The following is a 17,271-nucleotide window of genomic DNA, read 5'->3' as shown; positions in this document are numbered from 1 at the left end:
CTTCCTGGTAATTTCACTCAGAGAATGTGAAGTTACTCTTTGGCAATCTCTCTGCAAGAAAAGTCTGTGCATCAGTTAGGATCTGAGATGTCAGACACAGTTTTGTCACCTTTCCCAATTTTCATTTTGGACATTAAGGCCGCATCCATTGCTTTCCTCTTGCTACCTAGCATTAATGTTCACAGTTACCAGGCAGATGTAAGGCTAGTGAATTTTGCAAGTGTCTAACAGTAACTGTAGGTGACGAGTTAAAATGCAGTAGCAATGTGTTGTGTAATTTCCATTTCTGTGTATTGAAGCCTCACTTAAATCAATTGGTTGTTACTCAGTTCCCAGTCTACAAACAGTTCTTGTGCTTTGGAAATACTAATTCCTGATATTCCCTCTTACCAAATGCGTTACAGATTGTTCTTAGTATGTAAGTATTGATGGCCAAGAGCTGAAATGAAACATTTGCTTGCTCAAGGATATAAGGATCATGCTTGTTTGGCTGTCACGCTACTCGCATAGCTTTACTTTTGCAAGCGTTGTACTAATCTTTATGAAACTTACTTCATAGTTCGCTTTTACGTTTATCAAAAATATTATTGAAATCTTGGTTCCCTGATAGCTTTCATTAAAAGTAACTCTTCTTTCCCTTCAGAATCCATTTTTTTGGACTTTTCTTTGCTTGGGTTGCTATCTTTTTGGTAATGAGTTTCCTTGGAGTGGAGGTTAGTTTTTTGTACTCAGCTCTTAACCAGGATAACTAGAAGACTTATATAAGACTTTAAAGTCTTAGAATTTTCATGAAGAAATGCCCTGATATAGAAAGTTGACTCATGATTTGTTTGAGGAAACGAATACATAGAATGGGTTGGTTCAAAAGGCTGCATTTCAGTTTGAGTTGAACTGGTCAGAAATGAAATATTTCACCTTCTGTAGTCTGACAAAATTGAAACACTGTGGGAAAACTAAAATATTTCTCTGGGAAAAATTGGTTTTATTAAAATTGAGTTTTCTTCCAGAAATATAAATCCAACAAATGTTATCAATTGTATGTCAAGAAAAGGGGGCACGAGAGAACAGTTCCATGCCAACACAAGGATCATTTTGCCTGGTTTTATTTTTAATACAGTTTATTTGGTGACATCAGGCACTGGTGTAAGTAACTATGCATGTACATGGGTTTCAGAGAGTAGGAAAACTCTGAATACACTGAAAAAGGAAAGGTGGGGATAGTAACTTGGTAGGATAAACTACCAACTGGCTTGTTTGGCTTCATCCTGCTTCTGACACTAGTGATTTAATTTCAGTTACATTTAACCCATGCTCTGAAAAAAGTGAATTCATTCATTGCTGTCCAAATATTATACTAAATATGAAATATCTAAAACTAAGCAAAAGGATTTTGACCAAACAGACAGGAAATGAATATAATTGTATCTAGTCTAGTCAGTAGATTTATGTAATCCAGTATTTCTCCTGACTTTATCTGCACAAAATTAATTTCTCTCGTTTCTTCAAAATTTTAAACTTGGTATGTTGTTTTGAAGACACTGGTTTTCCTGATTTTTTCTTTTTCTGATTCTTGTTGCAAATATTTCCAGCTTTGCAGTGGGCCACTATACCTGACTTACACTGGTTTTAGCAGAGCCATTGGAACCTGCCTCTGCCCCCTTCCCACACTCTCTGCCCATGATGCCCACCTGTCAGTGTTGCACAGATGCAGTCATAATAAAACTACCTTTCCAAACTGTCTTCATTGTATAATGCAGGCTTGTATGTACCTACAATAGCTGCCAATTTTTGGCCAAATGAAGGAGATGGATTGATATCACTGAGTCACATTACTTTCTTAATGCTGCCAGGCTTGCAAAATACTGCATTTATTTATGTGTTAGAGGGTAGGGCAATTTCTTGTTCAGACTCGTACTTTGAATTTAGTGAAGACGCTTTCTCTTTGCAATGCAAGAGATAGGATTCCCTGATAATTGACACGAAGTGCTCTCCCCCTTCTATGTTTCATACAAGGTGTCAAGCTCTCAGTTATCAGAGATCAGATTTTCAATATGTGCTGTAAACTTATTGACAACTGGTCATAACATCCAGGATTTTGGTATTCAGGTGAAAAAAGTAGGAACTAAACCAAGACAAATGAAGATCTTAATGAGGTTGCGTACTCCAAAATAATGACAATTAGAATTTTATACTTAAAATTTTAAATAATAGCATATTTTTATATTCTGATTTTGATTATTTAATTTAATGTGAGTTTTTAAGTGTTATCTCCTTGTAATTAATCCTCACTTGATGAGATTGTTATTGTTACTGTCTTACTTAAGAAAAAATACTTAAGTAAGTACAGTTTTTCAGAAATTACATGTAACAATTTCCTCTTCTAATTGTATGCCTAGTCCCCACCTACTGTTGTTTTGCCTGTGTGAACCAAGTATTTATGTTTACTGGCAGGCAAATCTGAATTTACAACCACATGTTAAAATAAGCTGTACAATGTTTCTGCCTAAATCCATTGCCTGGAAAATCTAACCTATTGCTGACATGTAACTTATAATCTGAATTTAGTGAGTCTGAGATGGACTGTTTATGGTTTTAAGATTCCCAAGGCAGAGGAAGCTAGGTTTCCTTCATAATCAGTGGTCAACAATGGCTCACACCTGATATCATTCCACACCAGATCTTCCAGTACACACCAGCAGTTTCCTAACACAAGCTCCAGGACAATTAGCTTGAGCCCGAGTGCTTCCACATTTTTATACTGTGGCTTGCTGTAACCAGCTAAGAATGTCTTTGGTTAGGGATCAGGTTGTTGCACTTCAGTATGGGAAATGTGTGGAGTGCAGGAAGAGGGAAGGCAGTGACAAAGAGGGAGGGACAGAGGGAGGGAAAGGAACCGAGACTCTACATAACTCAGTCTGCAGAGACAACTGGTGGAACAAGAAGGTAGTTCAACTTTTCCAAACTCCAGTACATTATTTTAGATGGAGACAAGCTGGTGAATCAGCTCTGAAATGCTGACTGTAAGCCAAGCTTTTGTAGTCCTGGTCATTTTTTTGTTAATTGTTCAGTTTCTCAAATTGAGAAAGGCATGTCAGCAATTACCTCCTGGACCAACTCCTCTCCCATTGCTTGGAAACTTGGTACACCTGAACTTTCAGTTTCATCGGGATCTTCTGATGGAGGTATTTCTTTTCGGATACTCCTAATTGGTTAATTTTACTGACAGCTTAAATGAAACTGATATATTAGTAGCAAAGCAAAGTTTTAAGGCTTAGGAAAGTTACAGACAAGATATGGACATATGAAGATCAACTTGATTCCTAGATTCAGGTTACCTTCTCATGTGAATATGACAGCTTCATGAGAAACTTGATGCCCTTAAGAATCAAATAAACTTGGGGACAGCGTTTTTGACTTGTGATTAAAGTAGGTGAATACCAAATTGAAGAGGTGCTCCCTGTTGTATGTTAATTTTTTAACTTCTGAGGCACTGGCATTGTCTAGTTTGATTACTAAATGAGTAATACTGTGTATGTATGTTTGTCATACTGAAAGGGTGTAAACTCCTCATCCCCACTTGTCCTCAAAACTATTTGTTTGCCCCACCTTTTTTTTTTTTTTTTTTTTAGAGATTTGCTCCTCCCCAGGCCATCTCAGTCCCTTCCTGTACTCTAGCAGTGATTATTCTAATGGTTTGCAGATGATCTCTAATTCAGATCTATAGCTTGAGTCAGTATGCACGAATCATTGTGAGCACAATGCAGACTGACAGGTAGTGATGCTATTAAAGGAAGGATAAAGCCAGTAGCCAAGGGCTTATAAGGAGAAGCAAGTGACTAGTGTGATCAATTGGATGTAATTCTGGTGGCACCTTGAGCACCTGCTACCACACCTTTTGTATCATCACGGATGCATGGGAGGAGAGTCCAGTCATTGCTTGAAGCTCTTTTTCTGTGAATATCCTCTGTCATATATCTGTCCCTGCTTGGGCACTGCATATTTCTAGCATCTCCAATGGTCAATGTTTTCCTCAGCAGTATGAGGAAACCTCACTGCCTTCACTCAGGTACAGCCCACTGGCACTTCAGAGCTTTTGACTAATTCCTGGCTACATCTCCTCTCCTGGAGTGCACAGAGAGAGCGGGTTTAATCGGTTGGTTTCCTATTGCAAAAGAAGGGCCGGATGGAGGCACAGAGCCAAAAAGAGGTGCAGAATGTGTCTGTTGCATTAATGAGGTACAAATGTAGGCATTGGATGCGATGCAACCTAAAATTTGAAATTTTCTTTCCTTTGCTGCAGTGTTGCAGCAGCCTGTGCTTTGAAAGGGAAAATCACCTTCCCGGGGTAAAAAAAAGTTGGCTGCTGAAAGCCTTGTTCTTGGAAAAACAACAGTTTCTTTTCTGCTGCCAGCTGTAATTATATCTATAGGGATGATGATCTCAGCACAGAGCTGGCCACATGGCCAGTCAATAGCACGTTTATCTTCTGCTTGAGATGGGTGAGGTTTCATCCGTACTTTTCTGGCACCTTTCCCTTCTACAGCTGGCAAAAACTCATGGCAACATATACACTTTGTGGTTCGGGTGGACCCCGTTGATTGTACTGAATGGATTTCAGGCAGTGAAGGATGGCATGACCACACACCCTGAAGATGTTTCTGGGAGGATGGTATCTCCTTTCTTCAGAGCAATGGCCAAAGGAAAAGGTGAGATTTTCCTACCCTAAGTACTGCACAGGAATGTTATCTTGGCAAACTACTCCTGCATCGGCCTTGTTAGACCTCTGCCCTGCCATTCAGAATGCTCTTCCACCAAAATCCCCCATCAGCTCTTGATAATTGCTTACTATTTGTCATAATCACTTTTGTCCTGAGCTTTCCCATACTTGGGAAATGCTCCAGATTAGGTTGTTTCTAGGTCACCTTTTCACTGTATTTGAGATGTATGAGATTTCCAGCTCAGAACTCAGCCATGTGCCATCACTTCAGATCTCGCTCTCTTCACAGAATAATCTGTTCTGCTGTACATGACTGTGCTGTCTTGTTGTTATATAAATGTAAAGTATGCTTATATGTATATCAGCTTCCATCACGAGCAAAAGACCTATAACGCCTTCCTCCAGAAGTCTTATAGCTGTGTTTGTAGCCACTCTTAAATGTTTGGTGAATACCCTTTCGTTGTGAGAGTGTCTTCATCACATTAAACTCCACTTCTCCTTAGTGTATTTTAACAGTTTGTATGCCTTTCTCTTCCTTCCATTGTGTTTGCGCTGCCAAAGCAAACACAGATTGTTTAAGGCCGGGTAACCTATCGCCAGAAGTACAGGGCTCTTCAGGTAACCACTAGTGCAATGTAACGACCAATGGAGTGGTTTCTCTTCCGGAGGAGAAACAGGACCCAAACGTCACTTGACCCTCACCTTCACCACCTCTGCCTACAAGCATGACATTTGCTGAGCTCCATCCCCATAAACATACCCTGGCCCTGTATATCACCCTGTAGAAATTCACCGTTTACTCCTTTTTGAGCTCAAATACTTGTGTTTGGCTAAAGCAGATCTTCTAAAAAGGCATCCTAAATTATTTTTTTGAAGACATTGAGAAATGGAGAGATCGGAAAAACCTTACATGGCTCTTTTCAAAGATTAACTACAGTCAGTATTAAAAACTTGTCATCTCGTTACAGTTTGGATATGTTTCACTCTAGTTTCTGGTCACTGATAATTTTTCCTCCTAAACATATTTGTATCACAGTGCATTCCCTGATTTACTCTGTGTATTTTATAAAGCATTTTTAAATGAAGAGTTCATGTCTATGGCAAATATTAATATGCCAGGAAATACCCCCAGGTATTATACTGGCAAGTGGTCGTTCCTGGAAGCAACAGAGACGCTTTGGTATAATGACTCTTCGCAATCTTGGAATGGGGAAAAAAGGCCTGGAGTATCGAGTGCAAGAGGAGGCCTCTCATTTGGTCGAGTTCTTTGTGAACCTGAAAGGTATGCCTCTGCTAAGAAATCAGATGCTTTTCAAGCCTGGATCCATCTCTTCAGTATGCAAACTTACATACCCCTTTCTAGAAGCAGAGGTGGGTCCAGAGTAGTGTATCCAAGCTCATAAAAGCCAGAAGTGCAGAGAGAGCCTAGAATCAGAGATGGGAACTTCTTTTTTAAAAAGCTGTTTCTAAACCTAATGAAGTTGGGAACTTCTGAAATCCTTCCTTCTCGGGCTTATCATTTAACTATTTTCTGCATGTACAATACGATGTCACTGAATTGCATAGTCAAGCAACTCTCAGGCTGCCCACAAGAACTAACTAAGAGTGTGGTGGAGCTTAATCAGTTCTCTAATTCTCTGAATTCTAGTGACAGCAGGTACCACGCAGCCTAGACAACAGTACTATTGACGTTCTTAGACCTAACATCAGTCTCTAAATACAAGGGCATCCAGAGATGTGACTTGGTTATTTTCTTAGTTTCTTCTGCTGATTAAACCAGCCTTTTCCAGTTAGGGGTTGACTTTCTTTAGCCTGGGTTCATCTCAGCCAACTCTGGGAAAATATGAGTCTAGCACTTTAGCACCAGCGAGTTACTGTGTGGTTGCATACTGTTTGCTGATTCATTGAACAAGGTACAGAATTTTAAAAAATTACAAATTTATCTGTTAAGATTTTGGGAGTGTAGTTAAGGAATTCTCCTACAATGGTGTAGGATATTTTAGTGTCTATCTGGCTAAGTAACTTCTGGCAAGAGAAATCAAAGAATATAGGAAAGGAGGAGACTTCACTGGATTAGCTGGTTCATTCTTGAGTCCAAGCCTCGATCACTGCTACCCAAATCATTTCTGATGGACATCTGTCTCATAGCTTTTAAAAAATCATCAGACAGAGATCTGATGATTTAATGTTCACAGCTGACACTGTAATCAGTTTATTACTTACACTTTGCAGTTCCTATCTATTCTGCCTCTTGAACCTTCCCGAGTTCCTTCGGTTTTTCCTCCTAAGTTTTTTACATTTTTGAACGTTTCTTTCACTCTCTTCTCTTCAGTTAGTCTACCTCCTGACATATTTGTTGCCTCACACGTTGCCTGACTTCTCTTCTTCCATATGCTTGAGGACAGCAGATTTGATATGATATCCTCCAATGGATCTTAGCTGTGCAGTGTCATTTCATAGGAAAGGCTATGAGGTTGTTTTAAGGCTATAAGCTAACAATTTAACAGTCTCCTGTGTTCTAAGACTGTTTTATAGCAATGAATACATACTACTGTCCTGTGTCATCCTCTTTCACATCCCAGCTGGATAAAGAGAGTATTTTACATAATCTCTGAGAGTATCTTGTCCTATCTGAATAAGGAACAATTGAAAAAAACATTAAGAGTGAATACTAATTACTGTGTTTGCAGGAAGACCTGTGGATCCTTCTTTCCCTCTTTTCCATTCCATTTCAAATGTTATTTGTGCTGTGGTTTTTGGATATCACTTCTCTCATGAAGACAAAACCTTTCATGAACTGATCAGTGCCACAGAGAATTTATTCAAATTTGTAGGCAGCTTCATTCATCAGGTAAGTAAATAATGTGCTATTTTTTCCAGCATAGGTATAGTATGAAAGTGCAGATGCAAGAATGGGTTTTCACTAAATACAGAGCAACTGAAAAATGCAAATGGAAAGTTAAGTTTTTAGCTTTCTGTTGCTGCCTGGCTGTAAGCTTTTCAGCAATTCTGAGACTGTTAGCAGAAGCCTTTAAACTCATTTTTACACTGGAGTTTCTAATAAATTTGAACTCTGCTGCTGCTTCCTCCACAGCATTTACTTCTCACCTCCAAAAATCAGTAAGCATTTAAGTCATTATTGTGCCTTTTATTACTCTGCGATCCGTATTATTTGCGAACAGAATTATTTCATTTCCTTCCTCACAAAGAATAAAAATTTCAGTATGAATCTTTCCATTACTTCATAAAAACTTGCAGTTCACACATTACAAAAACCATGTATACAGATGTTCTCCAACAGTCTCACAATTCAAGTTCTGTCAAAGATTTTTTGGTAGATGCCTCCCATAACATACCATAAAGGCCAGCTTTGCACTGGAAGCATCTGAGTTTTCCCCATTAGTTAGATTTTAGGATTTAGACTCCCAAAGAAGGACAAGCTCAGCAACGAGGATTGGGGATAGAATGACAAATCTTCAGTTTGAGTTGGTAATCATAGTCCCAGAATTTTACAAGTCAAAGCTGCTGATGTAGTAGTAAACCTTTTCAACAAATCTATCATATGAGGGTAGCACTATACAACTTCCCCAGACTAAAGGTGCCACATATATTTAATGGGCAGAAGGGAAAGCCCACAATTCCCAGCCATTAGTCCTGCCTCAGTAGTATACAAGGCCTCAGGAAAGATGTTAAAGGAAAGAAAAGTTGAAGATATGGAGGCAAATGGAAAATGACATAAAATGCAATATGTTTTACTGGCTATACTCTTCTTTGCATGTGTTTTCCCATATGAAGGCAAAAATATACTCAAAGTAATGATAGTTTGTTTATCCCACTATCAGTATTTCCAGACAGGACAATTCAGCCTTTTGCTGTTTCTAAAGCATCTTTGTTACTGACAGATAATTAACATTACCTCTTGTATGTCACTCCCACAGCTGTATGAAATCCTTCCCTGGTTGATGTGCCGTCTCCCTGGTCCTCATAAAAAGGCATTGTCTTGCTATGATGTCCTGAGTTCTTTTGCAAGGAAGGAGATCAGAAGGCATGTGGAGAGAGGGATGCCAGATGAACCGCAGGATTTCATTGACTTTTACCTGGCTGAAATCGAGAAAGTAAGTGTTTGTTCTGCCTGATCATGCATTCATGGGGTATAAATCTAAATAGACCATTAAATAATCCAGTCTGAGCCCTTATATTATAGTTTCTTACATTTCCTAGGCTTCTTAATGTGAATACAGAAACTTGTGGTTTACCAACTCATGTCTCCCAGAAAGATAACCAGTTTTATGATCTGGTTACATGAGTTACCATAAAGTACATTAGGGTGTGAACTTACAGGCCATCATCTGCTTTCCATAAATATCTATGTGTGTACTTCAGTCTTGTAATAAATAAGAGACTGTTTCCACCTGCAAGTTACAAAACTTTGGTAGACCACCTCGTCTTCTAGAGTAAGGTGCCTCATATTTACAACAAGATTAATTACACATGTACAGATAATTACCCTGAAATAGATGACATGCTTCTTTGAGTGACTTTCTGTGTGTGTCCTAACACTGGCTGTCCTTGTGCCACACAACTGTGTTGATGCGGAATGCTGGTCTCCCCAAGGAGGGAGGGAAAACTTTTGAAGAGGATCTGCCCTTTACAGGAAGCTCTCTCATTAGGTCCAGGTCTGAGGAGATCTTCCACTCTTTAAAAGATTCCCAGGCCATCCTGCAATCCCTTAGAGTAATTTCTGTGGTATCTAAGAGAGAACAATCCTTCCAGCTCCAGCCCAGTCTCTTTCAACAGCTGCACCTCAGTATATCCAGCCTACTCCATCATTTGAGCAACCTTGGAATTAGTGCTTTAGGCATCACATGTTATCTGTCCACTTCCTTAGCAGAGAGGTGCTGCCATCAGTAGGTCCTAAATGGGACATATTTGGGGGTCCCAAGCCTGATATCCCTTCTGTTACCTCTAATTTCCCCACAGTTTGGGGTGCAGTTGGCCCGTCACTTATATATAAATTGGAGGATCTGGAAGCAATTGCTCAGAAACACTCAGTGCTATGATGCACTGTTCTTCTTCCCTGCCCAGGTAATTCTTTTCCATGGCAGGAGGGGTTAATGAGTCAGAGAGACTCTGTTAAGGGCATCAGAGTTTCTGCTTTAAACTCGGTCATTGGGATACCTTTAAGAGCTCAAGAAAACACCGTTTTCTTAGGGTTGATGAAGCCCATGTAGCTACTACCTTTTCTCACCAGCTTCCAGCCAGTCAGGCCACCGTGTTCTCACAGTGTTGGCTAATGGGCTCTGGAGTTCTCTTGTTCGTCAGATCTGAATCAATACTAAAATAAGCATTTAGAGACCATGACAGAGCTTCTTCTGGTCTCATGGGTGCAGGGTGCTGCAACCTGTGCATTTAAAAATGTTTTTCCCTAATGTATTTCTCTAATTGTTTTTATATTATACTCCCTTATTATAAGAAGAGAATTTTTGGATACCTCTCTCCCATCAGTTGACGTCATCCTAAACAGAGAGAGAAAATTACTCTCAAGATGGTCTGTTGTGTCCTTTTACTTAGATGGGTTCTTCTTTGGTATTTACTAGCATTGTTTAATAGCTTACTGGTGAGACCAATCAACTTAAAGGACCTAATGAGTGATATATTGGGAAGCATACATTTAGAACTACGTTTTAGGCTATTTGTAAAACTTCCAGGGTGTTTTAAAGTTTTCCTGATTAAGTCAACAGGCCTAAAAGAGCCGTTTTTTAACTAAGAACAAATAATTCCACTTCAGGAATAAGAGCAAAGAAGACTTATCATGTCCATTTGGGAAACTATTATAATCTCTTAGTACTCATCAATAACTATAATTTTGAATATTCTTTTTGCACATGGCAGCTATGGAAATAACTTTCACACCCTTCTTATAGAGGATATCCTAACTTTTATGCTTTAACTTCAACTTTTTATCATCATCTACAGTGTAGAGATGGGCCCAAACCCAAGTATGATGAAGACCACTTGGTGTGTATTATAAATGACCTTTTCCTCGGTGGATCGGAGACCTCAAGCACGACCTTGTACTGGGGGCTGCTCTATATGGTGGTGAATCCAGACATCCAAGGTGAGAGAGAGGCTCGCTGTCAAATATTGTGGCTGCTACAAATGTTAATGTTGGCTAAATATAATGAGTTGCAGGCACAAAAGCCACCAGTTGACCTTGGCTCTCACTCTGAAAGCACTGAAAACAGCATGCTGAACTTATAGCACAGAGAAAGCCAGAGTCCCCGCCTCTGACTTGATCAGATCTGGTGGCTGAAGGCACTTGAAAGGGAGACACAAGTTTGCTCTTTGCAGCAACGTTTCAGTAAGGTGCTCTGTGTGGAGCATTTGCAGGCTGACTGAAGGAAGCAGTAACAGAGGTCAGAGCTCTAATAAGAGTCCTGTCTGCCCCAGATATTGTTCAGGTACAAAGGGTGCTAACACAACCTTGCTGTGTTTGCCAGACATTTGACCTTCGCTCTCTTCTCACTCCTTACAGCTCACTGTCTCCCTTAAAGCTGCTGAGCAAACCTTGACAGCTTCTAAAGGGCTGCAGAGTGCCCTAAGTCATGTGGTCCCGGTAGAGACAACTATCTCTTCCTGTATCCTTCCTGTCAGGAAAAACAGAGAGAGAAAAACTAAAGGTAATCTGGCCAGGGCAAATTCAGGAACTCAGTGACTCTTTCCTGTCTTTGCTGTGTGCCTCATGCACAAGCCCAGGCAACAGGCACCCAAGGAGTAAAAGTTGATCTGGGATAGCCTCAGAGTTTCAGTACAGTGGGTGGTATGTGTAACCAGCTGCGGGTGTTAGCACCTAATTAAATACTGGGCAATGTTTGTTGCAGTTTACTCATGGCGCAGCAAACAAACCTTAGGAGAAAACAAAGATGAATGTGAAACATCTGCAAGGTCCAGGGAGACTGTAGAAACAGGAAAATAAGTTTAATGGGAGGACTATGGCTGCCTGATATGCAGAGAGGTTGCTTTCAGGCAAGAACTGTTGGAATACAGGGACTGTCCCTGTCTTAGTTAATATTGCAAAAGAGATTGCTCAACTAATTAACACCAATTCCAGTGAATGCCTCTATAGATCCAGGCTAAGTTTCCCCCATCCACAGCTGTGTCAGGAAGAGAAAGAATATGGCCAAGGCTTAAGGAGGACTCAGGAACTCCTGGGGCTGGTGGCCTGTCTGTTGTGCTGAAGTGCTGAAAGAGAAGGAGATGCCTGCATGCACACAATGGCCGAAGGCTGTGTCACTGAATGCATATTCTCATCCAAAGTTTTAAGCTGATTCAGGTGTTGTTTGTTCAATGTTGCCGTAACTTGGACTGACTCTGCTTAACTCCTCCCTTGCACTGGGAGTTAATATCCAAAGCATTTACGTCAATTCTGAAAATGAGATTTCGATTTTGAGATAGACTAAGCTAAGCAGTCCCTAAATACCTTCAAAATCTGGGGCTAAGTGACTCACTCTACAGAACCAAGCATACAGTGAGATAAATTTCAGAACTGGGATAAAAACACCATAGTCCTTGCTTGTGAATCTGTACTACACTGAAGTGTTTTTTTTAATTTACTTTTATTTTTATATATTAAACTCGGGCATTAAATCATATAAAGTCGTATTAAATCATAGGTTGTAGACTTTATGTCCTATGTTGAGATATTAGATTTTTCCTATTGCTCCAAGAAAAAAGAGACTAGTTAAAATATTTGATGTATTTTCCCATCTGAAATGGTGCATATTTCTCCACAGAGAAAGTGCAGAAGGAGCTGGATGCTGTTTTAGGTCCTTCCCAGTTAATTTGCTACGAGGATCGGAGAAGGCTGCCCTACACAAATGCTGTGGTTCATGAGATTCAGCGCTTCAGCAACATTGTCTTTGTTGGCATGCCTAGAGTGTGTGTGAGGAACACAACTTTGCTAGGCTTCCCCCTCAAAAAGGTACGGAAACATTTTCAGCCTCTGCTCGCTCTTTAGCAGAGAGACGTCCATCTTCTATTCCAGTTTTATAACCTATTTTCCATATATAAACTATTCTCCATATAACCCAGGAACACTGTGAGCAGGGAAGAGTCAGCACTTGTGCCTCTAGGAATGAAATAAGTCTCTCACTCAGTGTATTGATGCTCAGACAGGTGACAAAACCCCTCTCCTTGCCATCAGAGCCTCAAGCTCCTGCCCTGCAGATCAGTGGCACAAAGGCAGAGACCAGTTCTGCTTGGCTGGGGTTGGACTGAGAGGAGACACTGGTTTGCCAAAGCAGTGGTTAAGAAGTCCCTGTCCCACTCAGCACTGCCACTAGGATGGAGGAAAGCTTGTAAGAGGTTGGGTCATCTTACAGTGACTTCATGGGCTGAGGAAGGCAAAGGGACCTGCCTGATTTTGTGTCAGCTGAGAGACTGTCAGTTGTAGCTGTGAGGGAGTTGTCTCCAAATGTTGCCTGAGGCAAGCGTTCACAGCCAGTAAGGCGTTTTACAGAGTGACATAAGCAATGCTGAATGCCAGTTCTCACTGTAAAGTGTTAGTGAGATAAGAGTATTAGTTGCTTTTATTGCAAGAGAGAGTGTGAGAGCATCATTCCTGGCATCTGGAATTGGCTCCACCTAACTCACTTTGTGGTGAAGGCTTCACACTCTATTCTGTCTGGATCTGACAGCCAGGTAACTAAGGCACAGGAGCTTATCTGCCAGGAACAACAACTGGTTATCTTTACCAGTACGGAGAAAGCCTGAAGGACTAATGATAAAAGGGCTCAGAGGTTGTTGTCAATGAAGTGATAACTACTGCAAGGATTTCTGGATTCATTTCTCTCTTAAGCTGAAAGAAAGTTTCCAAGGCTAGGAGCTGAATATCAACAAAGGAATCCTATCGGAGGTGCTATTAAAACCAGTAGCAGAAATGGTCATATTGCAGTGGTACCATTAACACCCATTGACATGGCTGCAGAGTTGGGAACTATAATTTCCAAAGAAGAAAATGCCCATAAACTTCCATTTTCTGTCTAGGAAACTGGACTTCTAATTACATGATCTTTGCGCATTACAAAGAAATAGAAACAAGCAACAGTCTTATCCACCAGGCAGAAACTGATAGGTGAGAGAATAGCAGGCAGAACTGTTTCAACAGTTTCTTCCTTGCAGGGCACCATCATCATGCCAAATATAGCATCTGTCCTGTATGATCCTGAGCAGTGGGAGACACCTCGACAGTTCAACCCTGGCCACTTCCTCGATAAAGATGGAAACTTCATAAACCGAGAAGCTTTCTTACCGTTCTCAGCAGGTAAATGCACTGACAACTATTTCCTCAGATAACACCTTAATCTCCACTGATAGTTATTTTTAAAGAACAGTGCTGGCTTGTATCTGCCAAGGGATATGTTTCTGTGGTGTCAGACCCCACACTGTTCTTAGTACATTGCGGTGGGAATCTCACCCCAGCTCCTGAACCTCCTAGGCTGTTATAGTTTGCAGTAATCCAGAGGTTTTGTCTGTAGCATTCTTCATATGTTTGTTTGGTTTTTTTCCCCCTGAGAAGCAATGTACTTTGTGTTATAGCTACTAGCAATCTCTCTTAAAGGAACCAGCTGAAAGAAAAAAGGAAGCATCCTTGTAAACAAAGGATTAAGCTCTTGCTTACAGAACTGAAAATCCAGTTGCAAAAGAAGGAAAATAAGATAGCAAAGCACAGTTAGAGGTGACACTTAGCATCAAATTTCCTCCTCCACTGTTTTTGTTTTAGTCTCTACACTGACATAGAAGGCTAGTAACTTGGGTGCCCATCTAGGAATCGTTTCTTAGTGCAAATGGAAGAACTGGCTTTTGCTTTTCCTTTATTGGTCTGCTAATTTGGCAATGTGAATGCATTGTTCATCTGCTTCCTCTAGTTTATGTTGGTTTTGTGCTGTTCATGCCATTGATTCCAATGAGGAACACGTGGAAATTGCCAGTAGGCCTCTTGCTTTGCCTGTAAAGTGAAGAAGCCTTTGTTCAGTTGCAAACAGCATTTTGAAATAATTTTGATTCACTGACTTTAACTCACCGGGAAAGTATTTGCAAACAGCTAGCAGATTCTTCAAGTCTGAGCCTGAAGCTCAGCATCTCCTACAGGAGGAAAATAATCTTCCGCTAGGTGAAGAAAGAAATGATGGTTGGCACCTCAGGGATTTCCACTGAGATTTTCACTTGGTGTCCTATTCTATGTCCTATTCCTATCCTATGATATTGGATGGAATCTTTCTGACATAGAATTCAGGAAGTTTTAGTTCTGAGGCTTTCATGGTCCCCACCCTGAGCAAAACCTCCTCTCATTACAGCAAGAATGAACAAAGTGATTGTGAAATTAGAAAATTCCTGGATATTCACTGTCCTTCACTCTCCTTCTGCAGGGCACCGTGTGTGTTTGGGGGAGCATCTAGCAAGGACTGAGCTCTTCATTTTCTTTGCCAACCTGCTGCGGGCATTCACCTTCCAGCTCCCTGAGGGAGTGACAGAAATCAACACAGAGCCCATTTTGGGGGGTACGTTGCAACCCCACCCATACAGGGTTTGTGCCATTCCACGCTAGGCTGCAACACATCATGGATCACGATGAGAAAGCTGCCGTTACCTCAATGAAAATGCATAAATGTTCTTTTACTAGCCCAGACAGTGATATTAATCTATCCCAGGACTATTCAGAAAGTGGTTGCAAGCTGAGATTCAGTACCATCAGTACTTTTGGCCTGGCCCTTGTGAAGATCCCAGATTCTTGCAGGGATCTTAACCATTGCTCTCCAGGGATCTTCTCCTCTTGGAGAGCACCTGCAGCAAGCTGCTGTTGTTCCCAGCTGTGAAGACAGTATGCTGTGCCTCCTTGTCCTTGCTGGGCAGGATTGTCATGGTGCTCACTCCCGAGCAAACCTCAGTAAAATTCGACAGAGGACCTTGCAAGAGCTGAGTAGGAGTCATTTCTGTGAGTGGTTGGATGACCTTGTGTCATTTGATTCTGGAAAATGCACCTTCAAGGTCCTATTTTAGTTTTATTTTCCTGAACTTAGATGCTTTAATTGGTTGACAGATTGGAAACAATAAAAAAAAAAAAGCATAAAGGAAACACATTAGAATCTGGTTTTATTCATGTCTGAGTTTGATGTAAGCATCTCCCACGTATAAGATGAAGAGGGTCCATTTAAAGTTGAAGAAAGAAACATACATTTGGTATTCACTAGCATGTGAGTGCATGACACAGCAGTCTGATCAATGTTATAGTGTATTGTCAGATTTTGTTATTTAATAAAAATCAGCTTTCTGTGATGTAGAATCATGTTGACTTTTAGTCTGAATCATTCAGAAGTTGGGGCCTTTAGATCCGTAATCAGTCCTTCCACTTGTGGAACTAATACAGTAACCGGTAGCAGTAGGGAGCCCATTATCTTTTGCGTGGATGAGGCATAAATGGGGGAAGAGATGTTCACTTTTCCAATGGGTTTTGCTGCTAACTGATTGCTGCAGAGGAATGTAGAAACTTTGGAAGGCAGTGTCTAGAGGCTATCTGAACACTCAGATGTTCCCCAGGCTCTCTGGGCCCTTTTCTTCCTTTACTGCAACCCATACCATGCTTCCTGCCCTCCATTCAATCTCTTTGCAATCCCTCCCTCCCCAGTTTCGATTCCTACTTTCACCCACTCTTTATCCATATAATCTATATCCATAAAATCTTCAATATTCACCTTCCCTTTGGATCTTCTCCGCCCCTCTGATTTCTGTCAGTCACTTCCTTTCATCATACCAAGTTGTTGTCTCCTCCTACTCCTTTCTGCATGAGCATCAGTAGATGAATCGGAGAAAGTGCTGAGATGAAAACAATGATCAGTGAGTTTTCAGGAGGGAGCTTGGAAGAACTGATTCATTTCTACTGTGAGGCTCCAGACCATGAAGAGAAGAACACAGTAACTATGGAGGATGTACTGGTGGTCGCCCAGTGGGAGAAGACATAAATGATGACTCCATGCAGGAATTCTAAAATATCTTTAGATATTTTAATGTATTTTTTAATACATTAAAAAAAAATGTACATGTGGGCAGCTACATTAAAAAATGTAGCTGCCCACTGGCACTGATTGCACTCAAGACAGAGACAGTTTAAGCATACAGCTGGACGTGACAGCCAAGTACAGCTGTAGCTTTGTTAAAGCAAAGCACTGTAGTAAATTCTTGAGTCCAAATCACTTTGGGAAAGGATTCAAACGTTGGAGTCAAGTAAAGCTGTCTGTAAGCACTGCTGTAAACTTATGGTTAAATATATGTGAGGGTAACAAGTGCTTCTATACTGGGCTATAAACTATTTGTAATTACGTCATTGTGGTAGATCTGAATTTTCTAAATTTAAAATAGAGAAGAATGTTATTAAAAAGAATTAAGAACTGCTGAAAGTCAGGCTGAGTTGGACCACATTCTGGCATGCCCTGGAGCTCTGGCAAAGTTTGTTCCAGCACAGCTGAGTGTCTGCAGGTTTGCTGGGCTGGAAGAGAAAT

The 17,271-nt window shown here is 40.7% G+C and overlaps 1 protein-coding gene across 1 annotated transcript; it reads left to right on the top strand.

Moving 5' to 3' along the window:
* The first annotated feature begins 2,919 nt into the window (after positions 1-2,919).
* On the top strand, positions 2,920-16,053 carry LOC104148834 (cytochrome P450 2J6). The gene is made up of 9 exons (XM_009682180.2): positions 2,920-3,182; positions 4,544-4,706; positions 5,850-5,999; positions 7,408-7,568; positions 8,656-8,832; positions 10,694-10,835; positions 12,511-12,698; positions 13,898-14,039; positions 15,145-16,053. The coding sequence occupies exons 1-9, from the start codon at positions 3,012-3,014 to the stop codon at positions 15,321-15,323; spliced, it is 1,473 nt and encodes a 490-aa protein (XP_009680475.2). The 5' UTR covers positions 2,920-3,011; the 3' UTR covers positions 15,324-16,053.
* The last annotated feature ends 1,218 nt before the right edge of the window (positions 16,054-17,271 follow it).

This window comes from Struthio camelus, chromosome 9 (assembly GCF_040807025.1).
Source record: "Struthio camelus isolate bStrCam1 chromosome 9, bStrCam1.hap1, whole genome shotgun sequence".
Lineage (NCBI taxonomy): Eukaryota > Metazoa > Chordata > Aves > Struthioniformes > Struthionidae > Struthio > Struthio camelus.
Note: the sequence above shows the minus strand (reverse complement) of the source record. Positions and strands in the feature narration are given on the sequence as shown.

Excerpts from the sequence above, each read along its gene's own strand:
- LOC104148834 (XM_009682180.2), top strand. The coding sequence starts at position 3,012 with ATGCTGACTGTAAGCCAAGCTTTTGTAGTCCTGGTCATTTTTTTGTTA. Across the intron at positions 6,000-7,407 it reads GTTCTTTGTGAACCTGAAAG|GAAGACCTGTGGATCCTTCT; the intron begins GTATGCCTCTGC and ends CTGTGTTTGCAG. Across the intron at positions 10,836-12,510 it reads GGTGAATCCAGACATCCAAG|AGAAAGTGCAGAAGGAGCTG; the intron begins GTGAGAGAGAGG and ends ATTTCTCCACAG.